At 43.4% G+C, this 14183-nt stretch overlaps 1 protein-coding gene across 2 annotated transcripts in view; it reads right to left on the reverse strand.

Moving 5' to 3' along the window:
• Positions 1-14183, reverse strand: part of CDH4 (cadherin 4) — a 412941-nt gene that overhangs the window by 91821 nt on the left and 306937 nt on the right. For both annotated transcript variants that reach the window (XM_088064463.1, XM_005524827.2), the window contains exon 5: positions 2693-2848. In XM_088064463.1, the coding sequence (XP_087920589.1) occupies positions 2693-2848 (156 nt within the window). The remainder of the gene's footprint in view (positions 1-2692; positions 2849-14183) is intronic.

Below are 14183 nucleotides of genomic sequence, written 5' to 3' on the forward strand. Positions count from 1 at the left end.
AGATCGTGTCCTGTAGGGTCAGAGGGACCCAGGGTGGTGCCTTGCAGCTCCACAGACATTCTCCACCCCAGCTGAAGAGCAAAGCTACTAATTCAAGGTAGAGGAAACTACAGCAGATCTCAAACAAATTTAAAGGTGGTCAATCTCTCCAGTTCACATCCAAGCCTAGACCTCAGTCACTGCTCTTCCAGCATTCAGTTCAAACCTAGCTCCATGTTGCTTTTCCTATCAGTTAGAGACTGGGCTCTATGAAGTGGCATAAATTCACTGACTTCATCAAACCCTCCACTAGCCAAGACTTTGGACTTAATCTTTTTTCTGGAAATTGGACAGACTTTTTCTGATTTCCAGCACTGTTCACTCCTACTGTAAGTTTCTGCTCCAGTGTTTGGGTCATTGCTTTGTGCATGGTGTATTTATAAAGGCTTTGTAAAGGGTTTGTAAATGAACAGCTGATGGTTCAAGAAATCATCAATCCACTGCTCCTGAGGCTGAAGGATCTAAAGGTCATTTACAGACACAACTTAAAATGTTCTTCATCACCTTCTACTGTTCTCTTAACAAAGATTTTTCTATCATTCAGTATTCCTGTCTATAAGATCTCATAACATCCTTATCAGTTATTCTGTCTATAAAATATATCTTCCTGTAACCTTCAGAGTGTGAATATGCTTATTTACATATGGATGCCACTAGTTCAAGGTTTCTGAGAGGAACAGAAAAGGCTGGAAATCCTGTGGTATGTACAAGGCAGACTCATCCCTTCACCTTTGACAAGGCAAGAATTCAATTTGCTGAATTCACTGTGACTGGTAGATTCAGTTTGTTTTTAAGGAGCACAGGGTTTCTTATGATGGAGGACAAAATCTGTTTCATCTCATGTTTTTGACTGTGAGTGTCTGATCGCAGACATCACAGCGGCTCCATCAAAAGTCTTAACTTTTTTATTATTGACTAGACTGTTATAATAACCTGGCACTGCTGAAACAATATCAACAACGCTGAGATGACACACACTTTATATCAAATATTTTTTTCTCCAAAACAGCCTCTCTTCATATTTTCCTAGGCACAACAAACAAAATAATTGTTCTTGTTCACAGAGGATAAAATAATTTTTCTTCAGATCTCCTTTTACCCAGGGGAAATCTCTTTTTCCACCCAACTAAAGAGGTAATCTATTTTCTTTATCCTTCCACCCCAGCCCAGAAGCTGTGTCAACATGGTTAACTGGATACCTGATAAAGCTGACAGAATGTGCATCTCTGACGACGCAGTTTGGGATGCGGTGTCAGTGAAAGTGACCCGTGAGCTCCGCTGACATTACAGCATCCCTGGGAAGGACTATTACCATGCCAGGAGATGGGGCTAAGGCTGATAGCAATCCATGAAACAACCTTTCACAACCACTCCAGGAGACAACTAGAGCACAGATGCAGAAAATGTTTGAAATTTTGCAAGGCTATCATGCAAGGGGCAATCTATTCTTTTAGCAATTTGTGGGACTGGATCTGCTGTGCAATTCCACTGTGCAATAGAGGAGCTGGGATTTGTATCAAAACATAGCAATCAATTACACTGTGAGCATTCTGCAGGTAGAGCATTTTATGAACTAGGATAGCATGAGGCACCATCACTTTTGAGTGTAATTAATCTTCATTAATTTCCTGATATTTAATATTAGCCTATCTGTGTATTTAAAAACCTATCTGACACACCCCCATCATACTGCCTGAACGTCTCCTGGTGAATTAAAATGAAAAATGACTATAGCAATTATTGCATGTTTAGATGCAGTAATGATTCTTAAATTAGTAATTTCCCAAGACATGCTAATGTAGTCACTGGCTTCTCATGGTTTTGGGTGGTTCAGTCTACACATAAATTTGCATGGATTTAACAAGCAGTGTGAAGTTGCACCATTTTAAACAAATGACTCTGTGTCTGAAAGAGACAGCAGTTTATCTCCACTTTCATATAATCACAGAATTGTTTAGGTTGGAAAAGCCCTCTCAGATGAAGTCCAACTGTTCCCCCAGGACTGCCAAGCCTGTCACTCAACCGTGTCCCCAAGTGCCACATCTACATGGCTTTTAAATCTCTCTGGGGATTGTAACTTCACCACTGCCCTGTGCCAGGGCTGGACAACTCTTTGGGTGAACAAACTTTTCCTGATATCCAACCTAACTCTCTCCTGGCACAACCTGAGGCCATTTCCTCTAGTTCTGTCACTTGTTACCTGTGAGAAGAGACCGACCCCTGTGTGGCTACAACCTCTTTCCAGGTACTCATAGAGTGACAAGGTGTCCCCTGAGCCTCCTCTTCTCCAGGCTGAGGCCCCCCCAGCTCCTTCAGCTCATCAAACTCACTGCCTCTACCCTCCCCTGTCTCCACTGCTCTTCCCTGGACATGTTCAATGTTTTTCTTGTGGTGAGGAGCCCAAAACTGTCCCCAGATTTCAGGTGTGGCCTCACCAGTGCCCAGCACAGGGGGACAATCACTGTCCTGGTCCTGCTGGCCACCCTACTGCTGATACAGGCCAGTGGAACCTGGGCACACGCTGGCTCACATTCAGCTGCCACCAAGCAGCACTCTGCATTGGTTTGGCTGATTTAACATGTCCCTTCCTGGACCCAGCAATTCCGCTCTGAGCTTGTGGGCCCAGCTGAAAGTCAGGATGTTTGATGCTCACGTGGTAGGAAGCTCTTTCTTCCCTGTCCATCGGGCGTGTCACGTACATCCTGCCAGACACAGGGTCGATGTTGAAGACCTCCATGGGCGGCTGGTCGGCTCCCACTCCCGTGATGCTGTATCTGATATGGATCTCTTTGTCCTTATCGGAACGGATCTGGGGGAAACAGAGACAAGAATCCGTAAGTTCTGCACAAAAGCCATACAGATGTTTGAACAGCTTTAAAGATCTGAGCCTGAAGGCTGCAGAGATGTAATACCACTGTCAGTCCTGACAAGGGAGCTGAACGACAACGATTTGGCAAAAAGCCATGAAAAGAACACTCCACTTAGTTTCAGCTATTTCGCTCCTCTTTAATTCATGAGAAATCATTAAAATTGTGACTTTTCAACTAAGATGTGGAAGAGCCTAAAATGCACAAACCCCACTGTTTACATATTACTGAAACCCTGGTCTCCTTAGTGTCCAAAATTTTCAGCCATACCCAGAGTGTCCCAGCCATTAATCATTTCTGAAAATGCTGTCTGCAAGCTCCCCCATCGTATTCTCAGTCCCAGTGACTGTGCACATAAATACTCCCATGAAATTCAAAGAATGAGGCTGTTTGCTCCTCTTTGTCCAACCCTGCTGGCTTGAGAAGGCCGGGCTGGGAATGCACAGGGGATGTTATCATTTCATGTGATTATCTGTTGAGGAAAAGCATGTTTTGGACACTGTTTTTGAAAGCTCTTCCCTCCTGCACCTGGAGAAGAACACTGCAATCTGACTACAGCACAGCAAGTTCCATGAACCTCAGATACAGAGCTGAGGGAAAAAAAAGGGAGGTTAATATGTTGTCCTAGCAACCCTGACTATCTCTTTAAACACAAATTTAATTTTCTGATCAAATGCTGAAAGAAGTTCTTGCAACAGCATGACTGTTCCTGAAAGGAAGTGCAAGGTACAAATAAATTACCACCCCCCACACCATCACAAAGTGTCTTGGCACTGTAGAAAGCGATGTGCATAAATTTTTCCCTAACAGGTCTATGAATACAACGAAGTAGTGGGAAGATAATAGAGCCCTCGTAGCTGAGTGCACGTTGGCATCTCTGCTACGGCAGCTGCACCCTTGGAGGGGCCTGAGCGAGCTTAGTGGATTCTGTGTCCCTCAAACAGCCTCGATTTGGGGAGAGAAGGTCATTTCCCAAGGAAAGAGGGGGCTTTGCTTGTCAGGCAAAGGAATTGAGATGGGGCTGTGGGCTGCTCCACACTCCTCCCATATGTGACCTACTGCTATTCCTTCCTCTCCTGACACAGGAGGCTGACAAGAAGCTGAACGTGTCGGTGCAGGGCAATATCAGATCCCCGGCTCCCAGAATGTCCTTTGATACCTTTGTCCAGATCATTACCAAGTTTGTGCACTGTTTTCTTTGTACTTCCCCCACCAAACTGTTGGCTCCAGCTAATGGCTAATCATGTCAGTTATTACAGACACCGCCAGGATTGATCCGCGCGGCATCCGCGCTGCTGGAGCTGCAGGTCAGGGAATAGACACAGTTCCATTTGTCTTCTCTCCAAAGGATTCACTGCTTGTTACACTGTTAGTATTGAGGAAAACTGATTGGACTTACACTGGTATAGCCACTTAAAAGAGGGCCTGGGGACACTGCAAGTGCCCTCATGCTGCACAGGAGGATTTGTCCAGCTTTATACGGGGCTAGCGGGTATTTGGAAGAGAGACCCAAGTAGGCAGCCACGAATCCGACTTTCATTAGTAAATCTGTGGGTGAGGAAGGGTATACTAAAATCAAGCATTGCTTGCACAACCGTGGTTTCAGTGACAGCAGCCAGCTCACCAGTTTGATAGCTGAAGACCACAGTCCCCATTTTCAGAAGGTGAGCTCTGCCCTGCCAGAGGGAAGGGCTGGAAATGGAGCTGGTGGCAATATCTGTGCAGATGCACAGCTCACATCAGGGGGTTCAGGCTCCAAACCACTACATCCACATCTGGAGCCAGGCTTAAGGTAAGTGAAAACAGGAGGACACTGCTGGACCTCCAGCTTTGAGGCAGGGTGGGGTTCCCACATTACAAATTAAAAAGGATGATGTGGAACACAGCTGTGTGTCTTTATCAGTGTGTGTCTGCACAGCCCCAGACAAACTGCGATGTAAGTTTTCCCTTAAAAAAGGTGGAAAAAACCCCACAACAACCCAACAAAGCTATTTTGCACTTCTACCCAGCCCCAGCCTGTCCCAGCTACAGCTGTGCTTGAGTACAAACACCAAAGAGCTAAGCAGGCACTCCAGGGAACCAAAATGGGAGCAGTTTTAACCCAAATCACAGAAGGGAAGAGCCTGTTAGTGGACATTTTTCTGCTCTATTTCCTGTTGCATATAGTACCCAGATCCCGTTGTGATAGAAGCATTAGAAATGCATAGAGAGAGACAGAAACAGGGAAAAGGAGCCTGGATTTAAATACTCAGTGCTAAAGGCATTATATTTTATTTTTGGGAAACGCAGATAAACAGAAGCTCTCGAAGAAAGCTATGTACAGTTTAATAAAGTGCATGCTATAGGATGTCCTTGCAGCACTTTTATTAGCATTAATAGGGTCTAAGCTGTCTGTATGTAAATCATTGCAGATCTAGGAGATGAAATATATCATAAGAGCTTCACGACTCACCCAATTATACTGAGAGAAATCCATGCTAATTACACTGCATTTAGCAAAACGAAGATTGGGGAAATATATTGGAAATATTCAGCAAAGACTCATTATTTGCTGTTAATTGCAATCATAGCACAAGGGTTTGCCTGCTACCTATACTTAAATCCATTTCCAGTAAAAATACAAGGGTGTGAAGTGTTCAGGAAAAAAATAATGCAAGAAGTAGCACTTGTCACAGAAAGTTGCAAAGACCATTGACAATGAGGCATAGTACATTTTACTACAGGGAGATATTTATCTCACACATGCTTTTTATACTGGAACATATAATTTTAGCACTCTTAATGAGATTTAAAAAAAAAAACACAACGATTTTTTTCAGTAATCCTGTAACATTTTGACCAAAGGTTTCATTTGCCTAATTCCCAGGGTGCAATTTAGTAAATCTTGTTGAGAAGTTAAGAACATTACCTGAACACAATGCAAGGTTTACTTCTTTTGTTGAAACTGTTCCTGGAGCAGTTAATAATAAGAATAATAATAGTAATAGTAGTAATAATAACAACAACAACAACAACAATAATAATAATAATGATTATAAACCCCTCTCTATTCCCAAGGAGCTCACTAAATCAGGAGTAAAAACTACTGGTTGGGAGAATTTACTGGTTCAGAAGGGAGTTCATTTAGCCTGAGAAGTGTGAAGATGGTAACAGATCCATATGACAATCTTCTGACTGAAGAACATACACATGAATTTTCCTTTCATTTATCTCTCCTTTTATAATGCAGTCAAGAGGTATGCAGGGCTCTGGGTTACAGAGCAGATGGCAGAGGGATGGTTTTCCTTAGCTGCATTTATACATTTTTTACTCGGAGAACCCTTGGAGCTTTGAGCTTCTCTGGTGCCTGGCATGATACAACTCTGCATATGATGATGTGAGCAGGATGAATGATGATGGCTGATGACTGTCATAAAAGGAATTTGCTTGCAAAGCAGCTTTTATGCTCTGAAAAATCCCTCTGGGACGGAGCTTGGAGTGGATTGATACACTGGTGAGGGAAAATGTCCCAGATCAAAAAAGCAGTTTATGTTGGAAGATGCAATCCCTTGTTCCTATCCTACCTCATGAACACAGGTAGCATTTTCCATGCAGGAACCCTCACCAACCCTGACAGATACAAATGGACCATCTGGAACCTGTGGGATGAGCCACCAAAGCCCCAGAGGGAACCTGCAGCAGAGCCAGGCACCGCACTGGCGTTGCCTCCCTCTGCTTGGCTGTGGCCAGCAAGGACAGGGTGGCCTTGCAGCCCAGCAGTGAGAGGCTGGAGCTCCAACCATTGAGGCATCATCCAAAACACAGCAATGTTTGCAACTCAGAAGCAGAACATCTGGAATCTGGCTCAGCCCTTGTTTCTACAAAGCAATCCCAGAAACAGGAGAAATGGTGCAATTTCACAAGATGGGTATTTTCTACCGCAGATTCAGATATAATAACGAAAACATTTGAAAGTGAACATTGCAACCCTTGAGACAATACAGGGCTAAGGCCTACCTCTGCAGCAAGGTCACATTTAGACAGAAAAGCAGTGTTTGTGGCTCAGGATTGCATCCTGCTTTTTACAGGTAACATCTTAGGGCTCGTGCATCTCCATCAGGATTTACTGGGTAGCTAAACCATTCCCACAAATTCTACTGGTGAACAGAATTTCAAGCAGTGAGCTCCTCTAAGGTACCAGATTTTATCACTGGTTTTCTTCTGTTGATCCACACCCTTGTGCACTGCCCTTTCTTGCTGCAGGGGTTTGAATTCACAAGCCCCCCTCCCTTGTCCTGGCAGTGACAGGAGCCACCAGAGACCCTGCAGTGCTCCCATGCCAGGAGCAGGGCTGGTACAAGAGCATGGAAAGCTGTGTGGTCAGCAGATTGGAGTGAGACCATAAATTATACAGTTTTTGGAGCATGACATTGCCAGAAAAAAAAGAAGTGTTCCAATGGAGACTGCTTAGAGAGCAGCAAAGAAAATGCCTGGAGACTCAGGAAATGGAGTGTGTAAGGAAAAGCTGAACAAACAAGGACAACTGAACCTACAGAAAAGATGTGACTGTAACAACAGTACTCCTGTGCTTAATAAACCATATTTAGAGAACTTCATAAAGTGTCTGTGGTCTGGGTTCTGCCCATCCCTGCACTTGTGCCTGGAAATATATCTGGAGAAAGCAAAGCAGGACATTTATCCTCTGTTATATTTTCCTTCCACAGAATGAACCAGAAAATAAATTTCCTTTGAAGTTCTTTGTCTTGCTCTACAACATATGGAGTCAAAAATGCCCTTCAAAAAACACTTAGTTTACCAAATCTCCCACAGAATAGTATGCAACATTTGCACTAACATGACCTGGGGATACTCAGACTTGATTTTTTTGTTTTATAAAACCCATTATAATTATTAATGAACACATAAAATAATGTAAATGATAAGCAGTAAGTGTCTTTTATTATTAAGCTCTTAGCTATTTTGCCCATTAAGAAAACCAAATTAAAATAATTGAAGATTATAATCTGTCATGCATTCAAAATGCTCCATAGAAATTCAGACAGGCAAACGTATTCAAAGCCTTTAAAAGAGCACACTTAAGAGTCAGTCTAAGCATTCCAGGATTGGCTCATTAATTTTAGTGGAAATATTTTAATTCAACTACTCTTACTGTTTATTGAAATCTTTGCTAAGGACTTATTTATTTTTAACTGAATTTGCAATATGTTTAGGACTCATTTGTATAAAAGTTCTTAACTCTTATTTCACAGTTGTTTTAGAAGCCAGTAAAGAGGCACATCTCTAGCCCTGTATTTCCAAACAAATTACTGCTTGTTGCTGAAAGAATCACATATGGTTTCAATAAAAAGATGCAAAAGTCAAGCAGAGAAAAATTAAGACAGATTTGGAGACCCAACCAGGTGAAGGGAACATTTAACTTCTCTCTCATTTGATCATACTTGCCAACGATCCCAATATATGTCCTAGAAGGAAATGAAAAAAAAAAACCAAGCCAAAAACCCCTAAGATCCTCTAAAACACTTTTGTCTTCAGAGAAAACCGTCTCTTCTGTGCCTTGCAAAGAGGCTGTTCCAACATGGCAAGGACAGTTTGTATAAACCCAGAATTTTTCAGTAACTCTGGCCCTGGGTTTGACAGCAGCTTACCCTTAAATGTTCATCCACCCCTGGACAAATGACCATTGACTGAGCCAAGTGTCCATGGTGGTGGCATTTACAAAGAAGGTTAAGTAGGGGAAGACCTCTACTGGCAAAGAAAGAAGGGATGGAATCACACATTTTTATTTGGGGATTTCTTTCTGTCCTCAACTTGGACTGATTTCATGTCACACATGATTTTCTAAAAATTTTGTATCTGGTCTCAGATAAAAAGAAGAGAAGCAAATCTTTCCAGTGTGAAATCCATCCTCCTGGAGACTTAAGTATACATCACATTTCCTGGAAGAACTGGTTTTCTCTTTCCACCAAGACAAAGAGAGAACCAAAGACTACACCTAGACTAGAGACCAAATTTTCACACAGTTGAGATTCACTGCTGAGAGCTTAGGTTTCTTCCTCTTCTTTAAAATACAAATCCAAAGCCAAACTATTAAACATTCCCTTTGCCTCAATGGCTGGATCTTTCCCATGTCAGCTTAAATCTTCCAGCTGCAATCTGTGCAAAATGATTTTTAATGTTATTTATTTTGATGATAAGACAGAGCACAAGAAGTGCTCCAGAGAGATTAAAGCTGTCATTTAAGCCATTGATATAACTGATGATGCAGCCTGCATTAAAGAAACGAAGCTATGAGATGTTTGAACCCAGAAGAGAAGAACCTCTCCTGTGTGCATGGCTTGTTCTGTGGTACCTGCAGAGGAGCCCATCCCCATCCAGCTTTTCCCATCCAGCCATTCCCATCCAGCAATTCCCATCCAGCAATTCCCATCCAGCCATTCCCATCCAGCCATTCCCATCCAGCAATTCCCATCCAGCCATTCCCATCCAGCAATTCCCATCCAGCCATTCCCATCCAGCCTTTCCCATCCAGCTCTCCTGCTCCTTACCAGGAGGATTTGCTTCCTCTGCACGCACCCTGTGTGTGCTTGGCTAAAGTGCTGCACCAAATGTTCAGCTGCTGACAGCTCCCAGCATTTCACAGGTCATTTGGCTTCCACACTGCTCCCTCTGTCCAAGGGCTCCTCTCCAGCCCTGCTGCTCCCTTCAGACCAATTACATCCACATGGACACACTCCTCTGGAGCCTTCCCTATGCCCACGGGTAGCTTTGGTAGTTTTCACTCCTCCTCTCACTTCCACATTTTTTTTGAAGTGTTTACCAGGATTTTCCTCCTCTACCTGGATGAAAATGTGACACTGAGCAGATGGAGAACAGCATATCAATCAGGCTCAATAAGGAGCTGGTAATGCAGTGGGAGAGAATTTCTGCCTGCAACTCTGGCCAGTAACTGTGTGTGACCCCATGCATAAGGATGAAATTGAACTTGTCAGACTCACAGTCTAATTCAAACCTACCATTATCCTGCTTGGGACAGAAGTGAAATAACAATCCTTTTGCCTAGGAAACCAAATTCTCTACATGATGAGAGGACACATTACAAGCACAGAGTACCTGGTGTGCAGCAGTACATCCAGGTCAAGGATCTGCTGCAGCTTAATTCTACTTTCCCACCTGCTGAAACAGCAAAGAATCGATGTTTTAGCTTGAGTTGTCCTGACACAAAAAGACTGAGGTCTGCAGGGCTCATGGGGCCAGTCTGCTCTGTGTAACTCTGCAGATGGTCAAAGTTTCTGAGTGGTGACCTGGGACTGCCAGAAGCTCCTGCCAGGTCTCTGAAAAAACTCAGCAAACTGCAATTTGTTGCATGGTCTTTGTGATTAAATAATTAAATATTAAATAATTAAATTAAATAATTAAGTAACTTTCATTACTTGCTATTATAAAGGTCATAAAGCCAAGGTCCCCATATCAGGAATTGGGCAATGCTAATTTCATATCTAACAGTAATTTATATAGCACAGTCATTTCTAAAGCAATATGTGCCTTTCTTTGGGCCTTTTGTAGCCTGAGAACTTCTCTGTGGAAATGCTTCAGACTGTAGCAAGGCAAGAGAGAGGGAGGAGAGCAGCTCTGATGGGAAAAGAAGATTACAGAACACCTCCACGTGACCAACATCTTATCACTGCCAGAACCTTGATAGCAGAAGCAACAAAAGTAATTTTTACTACTCTTTCCCTTATCTCTCTTGCAAGAGAGCAGATTCTTCACTGCAGTGACTGAAGGCATCCCAGTGGAGCTGATGTGCTGCTATCAGGTGAATTTTGGCCCTGAAGAACTGAAGCTGGTTCATACTGTGCAAGATGCAAGGGGCTGATACTGCCTGACTGGGATTTGAACCAGATGCACAAACCCTCCTCTGCTGCAGAGGATGCTCCATGACAAAAGGCGAGAGGAAATACCTCTGAGAGTTCAAAACACACTGTTCTTCCTCCTCTGACAGAGGACTTGTGACAGGCAAGAGAAGATCATCCTTCAGAATCTATTTAAGAAGGACTACCCACTGTTTCTCTGCAGAGGGTACCATCCTGCAGCCCCTTCTTGCAGCTGACCCCACTGCTGCCTGTGATGGCTATGCCTAAATGAAGACAAAGTCAAGAAAAACAAATCACGGCAGTGGGAATTTGTCCTCATTTCTTTTTGAAGTGTATCTCTCCTGAAGACTTATGTCATTACATAAAGCAAGCCTGGAAAAGAGAATCCAGCACCTTTCTGGGTAAAAGTGAGCAGGAAACTCAAGTGCTCAGTGTGGAAGATAAATAAGGGTAGCAAATATTGACCTCCACAGGAGTAACCTGATCACTGTAACTAATGATTGAGGCTCTCAGCTGGTATAAATCGGTGCAGACTCAGTAGCTTCAAACAGAGGCACACTAAGTTATTTCAGCTGAAAATCCAGCCCATGGCATTTGAAAATTTAGCTGCACAGCAGAAGAACAAGTGAAGAATGATCTTCAGTTGACCCACAGTGATTTACCACAAGCAGCATTCCTCTTGGTAGGACAGTGTGCTCGGACACAGGGAACAAGCATTCAGGGGAGAACAAACACACTGGTGTCCTCAGGAAGAAAGTTTTTCCCAGACTCAAGGGATATAATTGGCCTTAGTGTGTGTGACCTTTGCTTCTGCAGTGAGCTCTGGCTTTCCCAGAGTCATGCATCAACTCCCAATGGCATGATGCCTACAGATATTACTGATCATGGAGAAGTGGTGCTGTGGCATGATTGTGAGTGCAGCTCTCAGCAAAAAAATAAAGCTTTTGGACCTGCCTGCAAATAGCTAACAATGGGAAACAACAATGAAACCCTCCAGTGTGTCTATTTTGGAGAACAAAATCTGCTGAGGCTTGTATTTGAGACACTACTTTGGGATGCTAGCAGAGCAGGATTTAAAGCTCTGCAGCTCTCAAAGTCTCTCTAAAAAAGTTTAATTATAGGAAAAGCAAACCTATTTGTTTGCTGTGTAGGGTAGATTACGTGGCACAGCATAGACATTAGTTATTTCAATGGTCAGTAAAAGGAAACACCAACGTGAGGAGCCAGGGTACCAAGTTCTCTCTGTGCACTACAGGAGCAATGCTAAAAGACACCAGTGCAGGTCTAGATTGGATGATCCTGAAGGATTCTGTCCCACCTGAGATATTCTATGATTCTATGATTTATTGACCAGTGAACAAAGACAGTGTGAGATGTCTTTGTTCCTAGGACTCATCCTCTTTTGTTACACAGGCAAAATATTGAATCCTCTCTAACTTTTCCCTGATGGCCAAATTCTGCCATGGATGCACACACATCCTTCCTTCCACAACAGCTCTGCTGGACACTCAAGAGCTGCATTTTTCCTTCAATAAACTTGCAGAGCAAGACACCACAAGAGCTCTGTGGTCAGGAATGCCCAGTAAGGTGACAGCAAACAGGCCAACATCAGGCACAGCTGGATCCAGCCCGTGCCCACACGTACACATCTGGCGTGCAGGTGCACAGCTGCATGCAGGACACAGCAGTGCAGGACACACTGCCAGGCTCATGCCAGCACACCCCCTCTCCCAGCCAGCTCTCCTGTGCCCTCCCATCACCTTCCTGCAGCCCTTGCCTACGTTCAAGGCCCCACCCAGCAGCTGCAGCTCCTGCACCAACACCCCAAGATCCAGGAGTACCTTTCCCCTTGGTGTGGGTGTCCTCACTCAAACCCCCATCGTTTGTGCAGATGTGCCTCGTGCATCAGGGATGGGAGATTGCCTTCCAGGAAATTTCAAACCTGGCTGAACTCTGCTCACTTGGAACGAATTCACAGGGCTGGATTTTTGGCAAGTTTTTCTCTTTCGTTAACTCAATTTCTGTGTGGGTTTGATCTGAGACCCCTGCTTGCTTTGACTTGAATTCATGTTAGACTTATCCATGTGACTTATTGATGTGCTTCCCATCCACACACTTTTAATGCATGAGGCAGACAGGCCAGCTTAAGGACATGGTGCCATAAATTTATAAAGAAAAAAAAAAAAAAAAAGAAAGTAATTTCTGCCACGTTACAGAGCCTTTTCATATCTCACTTCCATTTATGGCACATTCTGGTTCTGGATTTAACTCTCCAAAGCAAGTAACAGTTCTCAAAGATCACAAACACAAGCTTCTCACCCTCCAAAAACCCCAACAACAACAACAACTGCATTCATGTCATCAGGGATTTTAGAGTCCAGACTGGTCTAGGATGTTTATTCTCAACTCCCCCTTTAACTGCAGACACTCTTGATAGACATACGAAATTTCTTGTTTAATTTTTTTTTTTCCCCTGCAGTATTATTAATTGATAATTTAATTTTTGATCTGGTGAATTACATGCATTATATGAATTCACCATCAGTGAAATGACAAGTTTAGAGCAGAATAGTTTAGGTAAGCAGATTGTCAGTGCTTATGGCTGTAAGACATAATTATGTACAGCCAACTGTGTAACGCGCTTGAAAAAATTATAAGCCTAGACACAGAAATTAAAATTATTTCAAGATGAAGTTGTACAAATACAGCTGCAAAAAGCTGCAAAATCCTATTAATTTATGCCAACTGTAGTGGGTAGTGCAGGGGAGATCCAGCCCCCACCTCCCTGCCAAAGGAAGTTTAACACCCAGTGAATAAAGGGCTGGGTGTTTAAACAGAAGACTATTTCTGCTGTTCTTTATGTACTCATAAACTTGTGGGCATCAGCTGCTAACTTGGTATGATGACTCCTCAGTGTGTCAGGGCAAACATTAAACGCTAAATTACCATATGTCAGCTCAGGGTGGTTAATAATTCTACTGCATCTTGGACAACTTGAAGGTTTTCCTGAAATTGCTGTCAAATCGAATCTTCCCTTCGATCAGTAAAGGAGCACAAGGAAATGCACCATCCGTGGTGTCGAAAAGAATAGATTAGCAAAATACTGTAAATGCAGCTGGCAGGGACAACAAACTGCATTCTCTTAGCTAGAGATGCCCAATAACCACATCAATACTTCCAATGAGGGGACCTGCATGAGGAAAAGGCGGTGTCTGTTCATCTCATACCTACTGCTCTGTTCTGGCTGCCACCAAAGCTCCCCTGACCCCGTGCTACCTGTGGATCTAACAGGCAGCAGGTAATTATGGGAACAATATTTGTCCTACACTGCTGAGTCTATCAATTGCAGCCAGAGGAATGAAATAGAGAATCACTGTGAGCATGGAGAACCCCTCCGACCTGCTGC

This window comes from Pseudopodoces humilis, chromosome 19, assembly GCF_049639895.1.
Source record: "Pseudopodoces humilis isolate 2021_Gansu_Grassland_sample_001 chromosome 19, ASM4963989v1, whole genome shotgun sequence".
Classification (NCBI taxonomy): Eukaryota; Metazoa; Chordata; class Aves; order Passeriformes; family Paridae; genus Pseudopodoces; species Pseudopodoces humilis.